Source organism: Canis aureus, chromosome 8 (assembly GCF_053574225.1).
Source record: "Canis aureus isolate CA01 chromosome 8, VMU_Caureus_v.1.0, whole genome shotgun sequence".
NCBI lineage: Eukaryota > Metazoa > Chordata > Mammalia > Carnivora > Canidae > Canis > Canis aureus.
Genome location: NC_135618.1, coordinates 29175656 through 29192982, shown reverse-complemented (window position 1 = coordinate 29192982; position 17327 = coordinate 29175656). Strand labels below are relative to the sequence as shown.

Below are 17327 nucleotides of genomic sequence, written 5' to 3'. Positions count from 1 at the left end.
TATCGATAAGCCCAATGCCAGTCAAATTCTTCTCTCTTTGCATGTGACCAACTCACACTCTTTCTCTGAAAAGTTCCAATTTCTTCTCTTTATTATTAAACTTGTAAAATCTCACAGTAATTTTCTAAGAGTAAATCTTTTTTCATTCATTAGGCCATGCCCTTCTAACATGAACACAGGTTTCCCCATTATATAAGAGTAGAGCATTCCTATGCAAACTTTCAGAAGCTAAAATGGCACAAAGCAAAGCAGTTGCCATTACTTTATATGGGAAATTTCTTGAGAATTTCCAGACCTTAAAAAAAACCTCTTTCAGGCTTTTCTGATATCTTAGGACACATCTTGCTAACAGACACATAAAATAAATCCAGATAAAGCAAAGGTGCTCACAGTCCTAGTTCATAGCTACCACAGCTTGACACTGAGATACTGAATATGGCTCCCAGGGAAGGAGCTTGGTGATGCCACTCTCACTGCTCAGGGGAACAGAAACTTTTGAAGGGCAGAGAATACCTGTATTTAGGTTTTGTAAATGGGGAAATATCCTGTATAATTTCTTTGATAATTTACTTTTTTCTCTCCTTTCATTGTAGAAACTTGCTCTTCAGATGTAGGAGCTTCTAAGTTGATCCTAATGCATCTATATATTTTTCTATATTCATGTCTTTTTGTTTTAATTTTTGGGGTAGCTCTTTATCTTCCAAACTATTTTTGTAAATGTAATCATATATTTTTAATTTCTTTTTTTTTTAAGATTTATTTATTTACTCATGAGAGACAGACACAGAGAGAGAGAGGCAGAGACATAGGCAGAGGGGGAAGCAGGCTCCTTACAGGGAGCCCGATGTGGGTCTCGATCCCAGATCCTGGAATCACGCCCTGAGCCGAAGGCAAATGCTCAACTGCTGAGCCACCCGGGTGTCCCTATAGTCTTAATTTCTAATAGCTCTTTTGTGTTTTCATTTTACATTTCATAGTCTACAATATACAAACTCTCTAGAGACACCAAGGTCCTTCTGCTCTCTGTATTCTCTGTCTTATGGGGTCTGTTTTCTCTGCACTTTTACTTGAGTCAGTCTCATTGTAAGCTTTTGGAAAACACATTCTAATCCTTGGTTATCCACTCATTTTTTAAAGATCTGAACAATAAAATCTGCTTGGAAACTGTGTATTTGGGTAGGGCTTGCCATATTTATTCCATAGTGAGTAAAGCAGGAGACTACCAATGTCAGAATGCAGGAGCCTTTGTCGGGAGCTCCGATGCCTACATTAGTTGCCCTAATCCTTTTCAAGTATTTAACACAGATTTGTAAATATTTTTTTAAGCTGCCTCCTGGGGTCCTGGATCTAGGGATGAAGATAGGATTGATTGCTCTTCAGGCATGATTTTAGTGCCCTAAATTGCTCCCAATACCGTACAATAACTGTGTTTGTGAGTCTCCTCTCTTCTTCAAAGCAAGCCGCTCCCTCTTTTGCAACTGCCTCTTCTGCCTAGACACACTGATGCATCTTATCTTATCCTACATCTTTAATGGCCACTCCATCACCTTCTGCCTTCTAGAAATTGGTTAAGTTTCTTCTCTACTAAAGACTCTCATACCATTCTCTTTGCTTTGGGCTTTTCCACCCACATTTTACTCCTTTACTATCACTTTAATTAGCTCTTAGGAAAAAAAGAGATAAACACATGTATTAGCCCATCATAATAAGCCAGAGTTACTTTTCATATTTTACCTTATTTTGCTATTTGTATTTTAACAAAAGAATTTATTATTCATGCCTAAGGGGAAATGTGTTTTCTGATACTTTTCAGGGGATGGGATATCTTCCTATTTATTTTAATTCTCTTGAAATTTTCAAATTCTTATCAACTATGAACTTAGAAATATTCATGTAGGACATCATTTAAGATCATATTACTTTCATTTATTGTGCAAAGAATATACTCAATGAGATTCATTCAAAATATATTTGCTTTTGTCTAGTTCAAATCGACACTACTTACCCATTTATTGTTCATATGTTCATAGCAAATTGAGTTGATGTAATCTAAATAGTTTTAGGCCAATGTTTTGGTATTCAATATAGATAATGCCATAAAGTCTTTTTTAATCATTTGCTTAGTTTATCAGGTATGAGGAAATTATAAAGTAATTCATTTCCATACAGCATATAAAATTGCCATCATATCTAATTTCTTTCACAAAAGGAGAAAAAACTGTATTCCATTCAGGTTTCATGAAGTGCTGAGAGATCAGTAAATCTGTACTATCACTGAACAGCGGTACAAAATGTAACATTATCATCCATCATCTTCCTGACTGAACAGCTTAATATTCTTCCAGTTGCAGATTGTTTTTATAAGGAAGAGAGAGAGAAAAAGGAGTCAAAATAAGCTCCATGGTACAGTTAGTAGTGTCCTTGATTTGCTTTGGGGATCTGTTCTTTATTTTCCAAATATACAGGAGTAGGGACTAAATAGAAATTTACAAATTCTAAGGATACACAGAGAACAGAAGAAACGTGGAACAAACAAGACAAAAAGACATTTAGGGAGAAAGAGAACATAAGGGGGAAGAGTGGGTACAAATGGATAGGAAAGGATATTCCTTTGTTTAGACTAAGGGTCAACATTTGTAGGTACTCATATTGCCTTTCACAATTTGCATCAGTCACTTTTAATTTTTGCTGTTTAAACTCTCACAAAATGCCTGGGTTTCTGTTTGGCTTAGGCTTTGGCATTTATGAAGTCCAAGTTTTTCCTAAACTCTTGCAGCTGTGGTGATAAGAAAATTACAATTTTTCAAGGAAGTCATTAATTTTTTATCAAGTACTACAGTGACCGATGCTCTGTATCTTTCACTGTGTGTGCCTATTAGGGTCTTGAGTGCTTGAGGTTTTTTTTTTAATGATTTTGTTCGTACCTTCAATGGCTGCTGTATCAGGCCCTGCTATCTGCACAAAGCATTTATCCTTCAAAACTCTACCTCTTTCAGGCAGACTGTGATTGAATTTTTATTGCTATATTCTATAAAGACATCTTTCACAGGAGCTACTTATTCTCCAATACTTAAAATCAGCATATAGAGTTCTTTCTGGCTTGTAGAAGTTGTCCAAAGTCTCAAGGCATAGGAGCAGGGGAAGGGTAGAAGGGCTGGTGATCAGGTAAACAGGCCCATGGTCAATTTGTTTAATTTTTCTGACTTCTTTACTTAAAACAGCTGCAAAATTGGTAAAATGACAATGATTTTCCTCACTGTTTCTTCCAGACTGTACAAATCATTTCCCATTTTAAAACTCCCACTCTTTAGACTTAGAGCATCAAAAAAGCAGCTACTCATGGTTCAAATTATACTTAAATGCACAGCACCCAATATGAATGATCATTCACTCAGAATATGTGATATCAATCTCATGGATTTGCTTTATTTCAGGATTCCTTTCTTTGCTCTCGCGTATGGTATGCATTTGACTTTGGTATAAGTATGTGTGTTGCAATCATTGGTCATGTTCACCCAACATGTTTATGTTTCTGTATTTTCAGCATGTGGCAAATTGATGAAAATCACAGGCCCAATTACAGTCAAGACGTCTGGAACCCGATTTGGTGCCTGGATGACAGATCCTTTAGCCTCTGAAAAAAATAACAGAGTATGTTGCTTCCACAAACACCTTTGCTTAGAATTGTTTTATTTGTGCTTTATGTCTATTGAACTAGTTATTTTCTTTAGAAATATTAGTTTCAACTTAAAAAGTGTTACATTATTTGCAAATGTTCTCAGTTTGCTGCTATTAACATATCTATAGCAAACTTATTTTAGTAAAATATTCCATTTTATAATTCACCAGTAAAGTAAGCCCGATTTTTATTAGTTTTAATCTTGTTTTATGCTAATAAAGAGCTAATTATGAGTACGCAAAATTCTCTAGATACTCCTTTTAAAACCTGCTCCTTAGTATGAGAAAAACAAACAAACAAACAAAAACACTAAGTAAGTGGAAAACTCAAGAGCAACCAATTCAGTAACCAAGCTGAAATATTCCTGGAACCTAGAGGTAATTTTAAAGTAAATAGTACTGAAACTTTGGGGGTGCATTTTCATAAGTTAGCAATGCTTGTATTATGTAAATCAATATACTGGAAACTTACCATAGCTCTATTTATGGTCTATTAAAAAACTCAGTTTACATTAAAATTCTCAAGGGTTACATACAAATAAGATTAGTAGCTAAATTAATAAAATGGTAACACTAAAAAGCAGCTGTACCTATAAGCTGATCCAATGAACAAGTGTTACTATAAGTTTCTATGGTATCCATAAAGGAGAAATAAATGTGTAAAATTAGACCATATATTTTTTAGAGCAAAAGAATAAATTTGCTTAAGGGGATGTTTTTTGCAATAACTGAACAAAGTGACATGATTTGCACTGATAACTGAACACAAAGTGACGTGATTTGCACTGATACATGGTTAGTCACTCAACGATATGCAATGAATAGTCAAATAAATAAATAATAGAACAAAAATCATATCAACTTCAAGCAGTAAATTCAGTTGTTTGCTTTCCACACAGAAAATGCAACTATGTTTGCCTGTGGTGCTATCACATTGCAGGAGGTTAACAGTAAAAATAATGTAGCTTCCAAATCCTGAGAATGGTGATATTTAAATGTGCTGACTCTCACTGATTTCATTTTGGAATTCTCAGAAAAGCACAGAATTTAGTCATTCTTTCTATTTTTTCCCCCTTTTCCTCAGGTCTGGTACATGGACAGTTATACTAACAACAAAATTGTTCGTGAGTACAAATCAATTGCAGACTTTGTCAGTGGGGCTGAATCAAGGACATACAACCTCCCTTTCAAATGGGCAGGAACTAACCATGTTGTCTACAATGGCTCACTCTATTTTAACAAGTATCAGAGTAACATCATCATCAAATACAGCTTTGATATGGGGAGAGTGCTCGCCCAACGAAGCCTCGAGTATGCTGGTTTTCACAACGTGTACCCCTATACATGGGGTGGATTCTCTGACATCGACCTAATGGCTGATGAAATTGGGCTGTGGGCTGTGTATGCAACTAACCAGAATGCTGGCAATATTGTCATCAGCCAACTTAACCAAGATACCTTGGAGGTGATGAAGAGCTGGAGCACTGGCTATCCTAAGAGAAGTGCAGGGGAATCTTTCATGATCTGTGGGACACTGTATGTCACCAATTCCCACTTAACTGGAGCCAAGGTGTATTATTCATATTCCACCAAAACCTCCACATATGAGTACACGGACATTCCCTTTCATAACCAATACTTTCACATATCCATGCTTGACTACAATGCAAGAGATAGAGCTCTTTATGCCTGGAACAATGGTCACCAGGTCCTATTCAATGTCACCCTTTTCCACATCATTAAGACTGAGGATGACACATAAGCAAATGTAATTTGTTTTCACTGATCTAAGCAGTGTCATTTGTGATAAACTCTATAGAATTCCTTCTGTTTTTCCTTTATTCTAACTTTTCATCATTTCTCCAAAGCATTTTTTTATTATAAAGTTGGTTTTTCAAAAATCAGCTAAGCCTGTCTAAATTAACCTGTTGGAAACACATTTTAACTCCTAAATTTACAGGGCCTATCATGTCCTTGTCATGAAAAGCACTAAAAAGAGCTTAAGTGGCTAAAGTTATAGTTTTGCAAAAGATTAATGATCTGCCTTATATTAGAGTCAGAGACTAATGATGGCTTAAATGCATGAATGTCTTTTTTTTTTTTTAATTCTGTCATTTTTTTACTGTCTTTTGCTCTACATCAGGAAATATTTTGGTAGGAATTAGGGAAAAAAAAAGCACTTTCCTCCCATTTATTTCTAAAAAAAAGATTTAAGGGTTTTATTTATATGGAAAAAATATATTACTCATTTTGCTTTATAGAATTCTCTGATGCGGTGCTGTACAGTCATTTTTAAATCTCTTGCTAACATTTTATTGGCAATATGTATTTCTACCATTGTAACCACCATTGTGCAATTGTATCTCTTCACTTCTGTGAAAGTAAGTAATATTTTTTATAAAATACACTGAAGTTTAATCTCAGTAATTATTATGGGCCAATTTTCAAATGTGGTCAAGAAGGAAATATCTTCTTGGCTTACCTCTTTACTTAAATTTGTAAACTAGAAGGAAAATCAAACTAAATCCCTTATGTAGAATATTTGTTTTACCCCAAGTTTTTTGGATCACTAACATCTAATGCTAAAACTGAGTTTTGTGGATGAGTTACTCTGTTCATGTCACTGAAAGCAACCCATATTGTTGCTTGCAAAGATGCAACTGAGTCAGAAAATTTGGATTTGAGTTGACTTTACTCACTTATTATACAGCCAAATTTTGCTCTTCATAAATAAATATATTAATGTTTTAACTTAAACTTTACATACAACTTGCAATAATGTAATTACTTATGTCAGGACTCTGGAAGTACATGAAGCACATATAGAAACTCTTAAAAAGAAAACTCTGTGAGGTCATCTAGATTTACATTATGAGCTCTAGAGAGTTACTGGCAACATTAGTGCAAAAGAAAATGATGGGAAAATGATGGGAGTTGTCTGTGCAGCTTAAATGTGCAAAACATCAATTCAGAAAAAAAGATGGGAAGGCAATCCCTTGTTTCCCTGATTCATGTGTGCAGAAATAATGTAACCAAGAAAGAAAGCTTTAATAAGATTTTATGTTAATAACTCCAAAACCATAATCAATATTTAACAAATATATCCTTGAGTTTGGATGTACTTTCCATATGTTAAAAATACTTACCTAAGGCAGTTTTACAGAAACTAGTGTGGGTTGGTTTTACAATTTAAAAAGTATATTCTAGAACAAATAATGTAAAACTTAAATTGTGGTCAATGTTTATTTTCACACACACATGATAACAATTTCTTTTGTAAAGTAAGGATACAATAATTCAGATAAAGCATTGTGTAAAGAAATGCTCACACTTAGGAGTAGTTCATTTCAAATGTCACCAGTCATAATTCTCAAATATCTCACTGTCAAAGTCATAGAATTAAATAATTCAATCTTGAGATTGTTAAAGTTTAACAGAGATTTCATTTGTATTTTGCCTACAAAAAGTTAGCATGACTTAGTGACCACTCTGGGTCCTTTTGCAATGTTGTCTTCTCTTTTAAAATGTTTATATAAGTTCTCCTCTGCCTTTGAAAGTTAGAAAATTTAGGGGACTCACTTGTCATTGTCCACACACCACAAAAAATAATCAGCCAATACTTTGTATATCAAGAGTTTGTATGAAGAAAGAAAGTCAATTTCAAAAATGAATGAATTTTTAAGTAGATGGCCTCTGATGGATATCTGGGTCTTCATTACTTGTTTTTTAAAAAAATGATGTAATATAGTATCACATACATTCAAAACCTGGATGATCACAGCTTTTTTGTGAGATGTGCAGCTTGTAAAGCACTTTATTGTTTTCTATGTAATGTTTCATCACCATATCCAATTTATAGTGTATGTGCTGCTAGGGCAAGCACAGATTTTATTATTGTCATAGAAGTGGGGATAACATGAGTTAAAAAATGTGATTTGCATTAAACACGTACAGTTTAAAAGCATTTTTCTTAATAAATCATTATCAGTTTTGTGCCTGAAATAGAACTTACTCTAATCACTGTTTTTTTTTTAATTTCAAATAAATTTTATGAGGGAAATAATTTACTATTTTAAAATCATTTACATAATCCAGTCAGTAAAGAAATCCAAGCACAGAAAGTCTTAACCCTAAATGAACTGTGCAACTGGTATTTTCTGATTTAACCAGATCATTAACAAACTTCCATGTCATTCAAATAATAACATGATTATGGTCTGTGTCTAACATTTATTTATATTTGTGGCACTTGAATCACAATACTTATTATCTACTCTCATATCTATTAGTTCATTAAATGATACTGTTTTGGTGAATTCCCAATATGTAGGATAAAAGGGAAAATAATGATATGCCTAAATGTAACATTATAAGTAATTAGGTAAGATTTACCATAAATGCAGAATCTCTGGTTTTTATCACTATACTCAGTCATTTCATCTTTGCAATCTGTAGTACTCCTGATGAAAATCTGTCTTTAGAAACAATTTATTCCTCATAAGAAAATGGTCTTTCTTTCTGAAAATCACTACCAAACTTACAAGTATAAATTTTTCACACGGAAAAAAATTATTTTTTAAATATAACTATACAAAACTGTTCTTATGTTCTCCTAAAAAGAAAAGTTATCTTCCTACTAAGGTAAGTTTTACATATAATAATCCTTTAGCTTTATTTTCCTTAAAGAGTAAATTAAAAAAAAAAGAAAGAAAGAAAGAAAAAGAAAAAAGAAAACACTTACTGGTATCCTTAGCACTCAGGATTACCAAATCATTTCTGCAAATGGGTAAATTTGAATGCATCTGTTAGCAAAATTAAAAGTATCCCTTCAAGTTAGAGCAAATATGAAAAAATAGACATTGCAGAGCTTCTAAAAGCTAAGCCTTCTAGAAATATATCAGACACATTTGAAAACAGAATTTAAAAATGGCATCTTGCAGACTTGACAGGGAAAGTATGATTATATCTTTTTTTTTAAGATTTATTTATTTATTCATGAGAGACAGAGAGAGAGAGAGAGGCAGAGACACAGGCAGAGGGAGAAGCAGGCTCCATGCAGGGAGCCTGATAAGGGATTCGATCTCAGATCCCAGGATCACACCCTGAGCAGAAGGCAGATGCTCAACCGCTGAACCACCCAGGCGTCTCCTATTATATCCTTTATGTACACCTTGAGTTCCTATGGCATTAGAAAAGAATGGGCATTAACAGATAAATCTTACTTTGCCTTCTCCAACATCACATGATAAGTGGACCACAAGAAGAACTACTATAAAGTGGTCTACCTAACACTATAGACAGGGGGCATCAAATTAAAATTTAGCAGTTATAGGATGACACAAAGCCTAATCTCTGACTGCTTATAGCTAGAAATACTCATTTCTAGAAGCTTCACAGGTACTAAATATCACTCAGTTCACTAGGTTGTATCCATACTAAAATCAAGATCATGGGATGGTTTCTGGTTCTAAGATTAAGTAAGCTTAGCATAAATAAATCTCTTAGCTAATAATTTTTCATAATCAGTGACTTATGAGAGAGGATCTGGGACTTTAAAAAAGATATTGTTTTGAATTTAACTTACACTGGAAAAATACAATGAAAACATTAGCTTATAAAAGAAAAACCAACTTCACCAAAATCTTTTAGCTATTTTTCTATGGAATAATGAATTCAACTGATGACAATCTCTTTAATAGAAAACTGCTCTACTCTTTAACCAATCAGAAAGAAAGCCTCCTAAATTGACTTTACCAAGCTGATTTATCTGATTCACATCTTAAAATTATGTTCTACAGTTTATCCCTTTTGGTTGAACTATTCCATTAGGCTTAGAGGAATTTTAATCCTATTTGGAGTCAGCTGTGTCTACAAAATGTCAAACTGGTTGGCAGAAAACTCATCCCCTTTGAAGCTCAGTTGATTGCCAAATAAGTTTTACAAGTATAAATTATTTTTTAACACATCTTGAAAATGATATAAGGACATAAAACTGTATCTTGCCAAGAGTACATAGTACCTTTCATAACTACAACCCTCTTGAAACATTATTTCTAATTAGAGATGTGAAGCAATGTGGTAAACATGGAGAAGGTCTCACAAATAACTTAGTGCTGCAAGAAGTTTGCTGATACCATACATATAACCGCAGTTTGGTACCAAGCTGCATCCCTACCAATGCTATAGTCTGCCTAGAAGAGCTTGTACCCATATTCTTAAAAAAAGAGAGAGAGAGAGAGAGAATTAACTAAAATAAGGCCATTATATATCATTCCCTACCACAATCAGACCTGGTAATACTGCATCATCAGCTGACATTTTCAGAAAACAAATATTATATGACAAAGGTCTTAAAAGACCTCAAGAAATTAGCTGACTAAAAGAAGCATTAGCCATTTTAAATTTGAGCATGTTACAAAAATTTATCATACTGAACTTGGTGATACATATCCAGCTAAGCTCTTTGTCTATATCATTAACTTCATGAATTCATATATGCTACCAATATGTAATTTATGGGCTTTCCAACTAGACAATACTACGTTATTTATTCATTTATTTGAAAAATAATCCCTGAGCAAAACTATGTGGTAGACAATTTCTAGATGCTAAGGATACAGCTGTCCATGGATAAAGTCTTCATGTGCTTACATTTTAGTAAGAACAGGCTGCAACAAAAATATTAATGAAAAATAAGTTCCGATTGTACTAATTGTTGTGAAGGAAATAAATACTTTAAGTCATAACAAGTGAGTGAATGTTTGCTAGGGGCAGGGTTGGGGTAGAAAGTGACGTGTAGAGGGAACACTAAAGGGAGATCTCTCTTAGAAGCAGCCTGCCATGGTAAATTCAGTCAAAGAATGGAATGTCACCAATCCAATTTACATACAAAATTTAACATCTTCCATTATGTTCCTGGAAATCCATGGTCAAAGATTTCTTAATAATTCTCTATTGCAGAAATTATTTTTTTGACTTGGAGTTTAAGGATATACTTCTGGGCACAGCCAAACCCTGGAAATATGTGCTAAACTTAGTGTATATATGTGGTTACTCTTTCTTTCATGTAGAAGATTTACAGCTTTCATCACATTCCCAAAAACCATGACTCAAAAGATCATCACTATGTCAATGCAATCTAATTTAATCCCAAATTTACTACACATCTTTATGATAAGCACTGAATGTCTGTCATCATACTTGTAACCCAAGAATTTCAGCTTGCTTCAGAGAGGAAAAAATATCAACACCCAAATATCATTGATAATTTTTTTTTACCTCAGAAGAAAAGATTAAGTTGTTCCCTATAAAAACTTTAAAGGAATTGAATATTTTGTCCAAAGCTAATTATTTTTCTGTGATCCAGTCTTTCGGGCACCTTCTTGCCAGATTCAGTGACTCAGAGTCTCTATAAGGCTCTTATAACTATTTGAATTTGGAGAACATTTTCTTATAATTCTAACACGGCCTTTTGGCAGCCCCATTAGAATCCGACAGAAATTGAGCAGATGTGGTGTGCTTCATCAGATTCAACTACAAACTCCTCTTCTGAAATTAGCAACTGTGACAACACAGAAACAATGACAAAGAAAGGTTTATAACATTGCCTTGGTTTAGAAGTTATTGTAATTGATGTGCATGCAGCCTACAGCTCCAGATATAGAAAGATTTTTTAGTAAAGACAAAACAAAAATCTCCAGTCATGTTTATACAGGTATAAAGTCATGCCGTGTAAAGCCCTGAAGCTGCTTCTGTCAGTGATGTTTTCTTCCTCCCCCACTCAAAGAACTTGAGAAGACATTCATTAGCTTCTACTTTAATGTGAACCAAAAATAATAAAAGGAGTATTTTTATTCTGTCTCCTCCAGTGTCTTTATTAAACTCCATCAGAAACTACTCTTGGAATGTGAGGTACACATTGTAAAAGAAATAGAACATGTCTTTATGTAAGTAATGAGTTCCTATATATAAATGATACTCCTGCCCTTCAGCTAAAGTTTGGCCCAGCGAAGTGGCCAAAATGCACAATTAATTTGTGATTCGCTTTTCTTTATATTCTTTCTTAGAAAATGTGCGCTGAACAAACATAACCAAAAGAACTCTTTCCCCTTTCCATTGTGTATTATTTTCTATTTTTCAAGGCTATTTTATGTAAGTCTTTCCAACAGCCCTATGGAATACAGAGGGCCAACATTATTATCCCTATTCTACAATAAAACAACAGAACACTTATGTTTCAATATATGTTTCTCCATAGATATTCCATGGCACTTAACATGTAATATATTCCAAACCAAAGTACTTAGCTTTCCCTCACCTGCCCCCACCCCGTGCTGCTTTTCCTTCTTACCTCAATTAACAAAAATATCATCCCATCCTCAGCCTTGCTTCCTACCATGTTTGGCTCTTTAATTGTACTTTCCCTCACATTATGAGATTTCTGTGATAAATAAAATATGACAAAATTTAAACATGTCTAAAATCTGAATCAATGCCTACTTCAGATATTTGTTCTCAACAATTACCTTCCAATTTGTATGGTTCACTCAGTGTTTCTTAGCTCTCTTCAATCAACCCTCTCATCGCCATTTCTACATTCAGAATTGGATGCCCTGTTTGGAAATGCTTCTTTTGAATCCTGACCTCTTATTCCTCTCTTTTATAATCAGTTTTAGCTTTTGCTTTGGCCAACAGCCATTTGCATTAGCTATGGCTTTATGAAATGCCCCCTGCCCAAGCAAGATCCTCATTTTGCAAGTCTGAGTAAAAGGGTAAAGTTTATACCTTCCTTCACCTACCTTCCATCCACATTGAAGACTGACTTCTTACTCTTTCATTAAATATGTATGCATCATTCAGAATTCACTTAAAATATTACCTTATTTCTTAAGTCTATAAAAAAGTCATTCTTTTGTGTTCCCAAAGTATTAATCTTGTGTTATTGAAATTATCACATCACATTATTTGTTTCCCCCAAGTGAGTATGGACTTCTCAAGAGCGTAGGGGCAATTAATTATTTTATTTATATATCCTGGCAGTTTCTAACACAGTATAATCCCACAGTAAATGTTAATGACCAAAGAAATGTAAGATGGAGTATCTTCTCATATCTAAAAACACTAAGAACTTTGTTTCATTCTGAGAACATCATGAGAAGTTAACTTTTTCAAATGTATTATATTGGAAATAAATTCCCATCTCTTACCAAAGTAAGATTTTAAATACAAGAGTGTCAAGATGGAAAAAAATGGCTTAATTTGCTGTCTTGGGTGAATTTTCTCTTCATGATACAAAATTTTATTATAGGACAAAATACCTTGAAAGGGCTACCATAGTTATTTGCATTATTTCTCCCCTTCGCACTCATTTGTAAAAGGAAAAAAATTTACATTTTCATCCACCCAACTTCTGATTTCTTATTTTGCCTTTATTTCTCCTGTAAGCAAAAGTTTCTCTTAGAAATACCATTCTGTCTTTGGCACAAGTGGGTTTTCTCAAAAAGGTATGTGCTATCAGGCCAGGGGAAAGTAAAGGAGCCATTTCTCCCCTTACGAGTATTACGCCCTCCCCATTCCTTATCCTGTGTTTTCAAAAGGATGCGCCAACAAGAAATCTGATGTTCATTAATTTGCCTCTGAGTCTAAATAAATGCATCTTGTAATGCCTTCTAAGTAGCACTAGTGAAGATGAGTTATTCATCTAGTGCAAGCAATTCTTCCAGAAGCAGAATACTAGTTCTGATGTTCTGTCTAACTACATGCCTTTGAGAGAATTTCTTGGTTTCTGTAAATGAAAGCAGTAGGCTCTATCAGCAGTTTTCAAAAGCTGCCCTTTAGAGCTTGAGCTTTCTATACGGATCCTTCTGAGTCTACAAAAAAAAAAAAACAAACTTAATTGAGGTGGGAAAATGAACCACAATCCTCACTCACCACTTCCCATAAAAGCAACCTCACTTTTATCTACCTTTTAAAATGTTCCTATGTCTAGATTTTATTGTCAGAAAACATTTTTTGTTGTTTAAAAAAAGAAGCTGAAAACCACTTAACCAGACGGTCCCCAAGGTTTGTTTCAGCTCTAACTTTCTCCTATCTGTTATTCTAAATGATCAATAAAGGCTGTTCGTGAACTGGGACTCAGATCTTGTATAGCTCAGATGGAAAGGTAAATTACAAGAAGGAAAGGAGAGACAAAAACGAAAGTTCACTAATTCAGTTTCCAAAAGTTTTCAAATAGTTTCCAGAGAGTTACCTATATTATATAAAAGCTAAGACAAACATTTCATATTGTTCTCTTAGCCAAGTAAGACTAAAACTTGCTACCTCTCTAGGGATATCTCCCTACTTCCACAACTTAGTTTGAAATCCATGGTTCTTGCTTCTTTACACTTCTTTTAAGAATTCACTCTTTGACATGGTTTCAGCTCCACTGAATGACTTCTAAATCCATTTCATATCTCCAAGTTTGAGAATTTCTAGCTGAGTGATACCTATACACAAATGCTCCATTAACTTAAAGACATCATAACCCAAAGTGAGCTAATTTTTTTTATACTAGCTTCTCTAGACGATAAATTCTATTCTCCTTAACACAGCAACACTGCCGTACCTAATGCTCAACAAATAAACACCTGAGTTTCACCCCTCAACAGTCCTCTCCTGCTATTCCTTCTACCTATAGCACTATGTTTAGTGTCTTTCATATGTGATTAATGCCTGCCTGTGTTTCAAAGATGAACTTAAGAATTTGCTTCTTCTAGAAAGTTTTCCTAATTTTTCCCTCAGGTCTGTACCTGACCTCTTTTTGTTCTTTCATATTATCTTGTACTTGCATCAATTATAGCACTTTCCCTAAAAATAAGTGTTCATTTCCTTGTCTGCCTTCCACCCTGGACTCTGAGCTCTTGAGGTCATCAATGGCATCCATATTAGCATAGCTTTCCCTGGTAAACTGTAGTTTCTCTATGTTGCTGGCTTGAGCAGTCAAACCATTACATTTCACCAATATCACTGTTCTAGATGTCATTAATTCTTCCATTACCTTCATTCCCTATATTCAAACTCTCACTAAAATACAAAAATCTGTTGTTTTTTCTCTCAAAAGATTTTTTTTTCTTCCATGTTACTGACTCACCCCAGTGCCACAAGTGATACAAGGTCTCATCATCTTCTACCTATAAAAGGTACTACAAAACTCTACTGTCTGGTATCTCTGACTCCAGCCCATCCTGACAAAATCTAATCTGTATTCTTCTGTCAGGTTCACTTTGATAAAGCGTTATGACATTCTCTGTTCTTTAGCAGACTATAGTTTTCTGCTTCCCTTTGTATCAATTTCAGGCTGTTCTGATTGAATACACCTGACATCTATAACTTTATTTTCCATTAATACCCAACATACTTCCTCTAGTCCAGTCATAAAGCCCTCCTCCTTATCTACATACATATTACTTTTCTTTCCTCTAAGCTTATATCCACATTCTGCATGTCTTCTTTCCTCTCTTACCTTCAGAATCATTGCTTATGTTTCTAGACCTCAGTCCAAATAATTCCATAAGGAAAATGATCAATATTAAAAAGTAAGGGAGAACACAGATTTCAAGCTAAACTACAAAGCTGTAGTAATCAAAACAGTATGACACAGGCACAAAAACAGACACATGGATGAGTGGAACAGGACAGAGAGCCATGCACTTATATGGTCAATTAATCTACAACAAAGGAGGAAATAATATACAATGAAAAAAGTCTCTTCAATAAATGGTGCTGGGAAAACTATACAGCCACGTGCAATAGAATGAAACTGGACCACTTTCTTATCCCACGTTCAAAAATAAACTCAAGAGATGCCTGGATGGTTCAGTCAATTATGCATCCAACTATTGATTTTGGCTCAGGTCATGATCTCAAGATCATGAGACTGGGCTCCATGCTCTGTACAGAGTCCATTTGAAAAACACTACTCGGCCACAAAAAAGAATAAGATATTACCATTTGCAACAACATGAATGGACCTAGAGGGTGTAATGCTAAGTGAAATAAGCCAGACAGAGAAAGACAAATACCACATTATTTCACTTATATGTAAAACCTAAAAAAGAAAACAAAGAAATAAAAAGCAGAAACAGATCCATAAATACAGAAAACTTGCCAGAGGTGGAGGAGGGGGACTGGCAAAATGTGTGAAAGGGAGTCAAAGATACAGGCTTCCACTTATGGAATAAGGCACAGTGATAAAAGGTACAGCACAGAGAATATAGTCAATGGTATTATAATAGTGTTGTATGGTGACAGATGGTAGCTGCACTTGTAATGAGCATAGCATAACATACAGACTTGTCAAGTCACTATGTGGTACATCTGAAACTAATGTAATATTGTATGTCAAATACAACTAAAAAAGGGGAAAAAGTAATAGAGACTAGGAGTCAGAGAAATTTGCAAGGAAACGTGGTTTTTGTCTATGAAGAAACATATAGTGGTACTGGTGAAATTATTTTCAAAAGTTTATAAAACAAACAGACTTAAAATCTTGCCTTTGACCCTACAGTCCAATTAATTATTTTTCCCAAATATGTATAAGTCCTTTTGTTAGACCAACCTCTGTAGAAGCTGACTAATGACGCTATAAAATCTCCTCAAATAAATTCCATATTTGAACCGACATTTCACTGCATGAACTCCTACTGTGTATGTTCCTCTGGAGGAATGATATAATTTCTAGTGGTCCTGAGAAACAGAAGGAAAGGAAATAGACATATTTATTATAGTATAAACAAGTGTAGACTACACTAAAATTCCTACTTGAGAACTTTAACCTCCCTAGGCTGTCCTTTAGAGTGACTTCAAAACTTATGTTCAACGAAAACTTCCTGGAACCCCTTATTTCAGCTCCCCCAAAGCAAAGGAGGCCAGTTCAAATCAGAATGTGTAATGAAGACACAAAGGGGAAAAAACAGGCAAGGAGAAGATAAAACTTTTAATTTCTTACTAAAGAACAAAAGAAATTCAGGCTATACACAGGTTGATTCTCAGCCGAGACAATCCATTCCTTCATTCGGTAAGTATTTACAGTGTATCTATTAAATAAACTAGGTACTAGCTCTTGTGTATGCAGAAATTACTTAAAGGCAGACTTAGGACCTATTATGAATGGGCAGTCCACAGCACTTGACTTAGGTGTGCTTTGAATTTCATAAGAACAGGAAGTAGACATTCAGCACTTTGTTAAATGCTTCTTCTGATTCACCTGCAAGATCCAATTTCATGTCTTTGAACCTGCTTATTTTCTCTAATTTTCATACACTGCAAAATAATAAGAAAACTCCATTCATGGCTAGGATCATGGTTGCCCCACTCCTCTTTTTATCTCCAGTGCCTAAATTAGTGCCTGGAATAAAGTAGTTTCCCAATAAATAACTGTTAAATGAATGAATGAAGTGATTAATTATTTAGAAATCAACATTTAGGGATACCTGGGTAGTTCAGTTGGTTAAGCATCAGACTCTCAGTTTTGGCTCACGTCATGATCTCAGGGACATGAGGTTGAGCCCCATGTTGGGCTCTCACTCAATGTGGAAGCTTCTTGTCCTTTTCCCTCTGCTCCTCCTCACCACCTCCCACCCCATTCTCATGCACACAGGCTTTCTCTC

At 34.6% G+C, this 17327-nt stretch overlaps 1 protein-coding gene across 3 annotated transcripts in view; it reads left to right on the top strand.

Moving 5' to 3' along the window:
- Positions 1 to 11531, top strand: part of OLFM3 (olfactomedin 3) — a 192919-nt gene extending 181388 nt beyond the window's left edge. For all 3 annotated transcript variants that reach the window (XM_077905640.1, XM_077905641.1, XM_077905639.1), the window contains exons 5-6: positions 3545 to 3651; positions 4763 to 11531. In XM_077905640.1, coding sequence (XP_077761766.1) covers positions 3545 to 3651; positions 4763 to 5440 — 785 coding nt within the window. In that variant the 3' untranslated portion in view covers positions 5441 to 11531. The remainder of the gene's footprint in view (positions 1 to 3544; positions 3652 to 4762) is intronic.
- The last annotated feature ends 5796 nt before the right edge of the window (positions 11532 to 17327 follow it).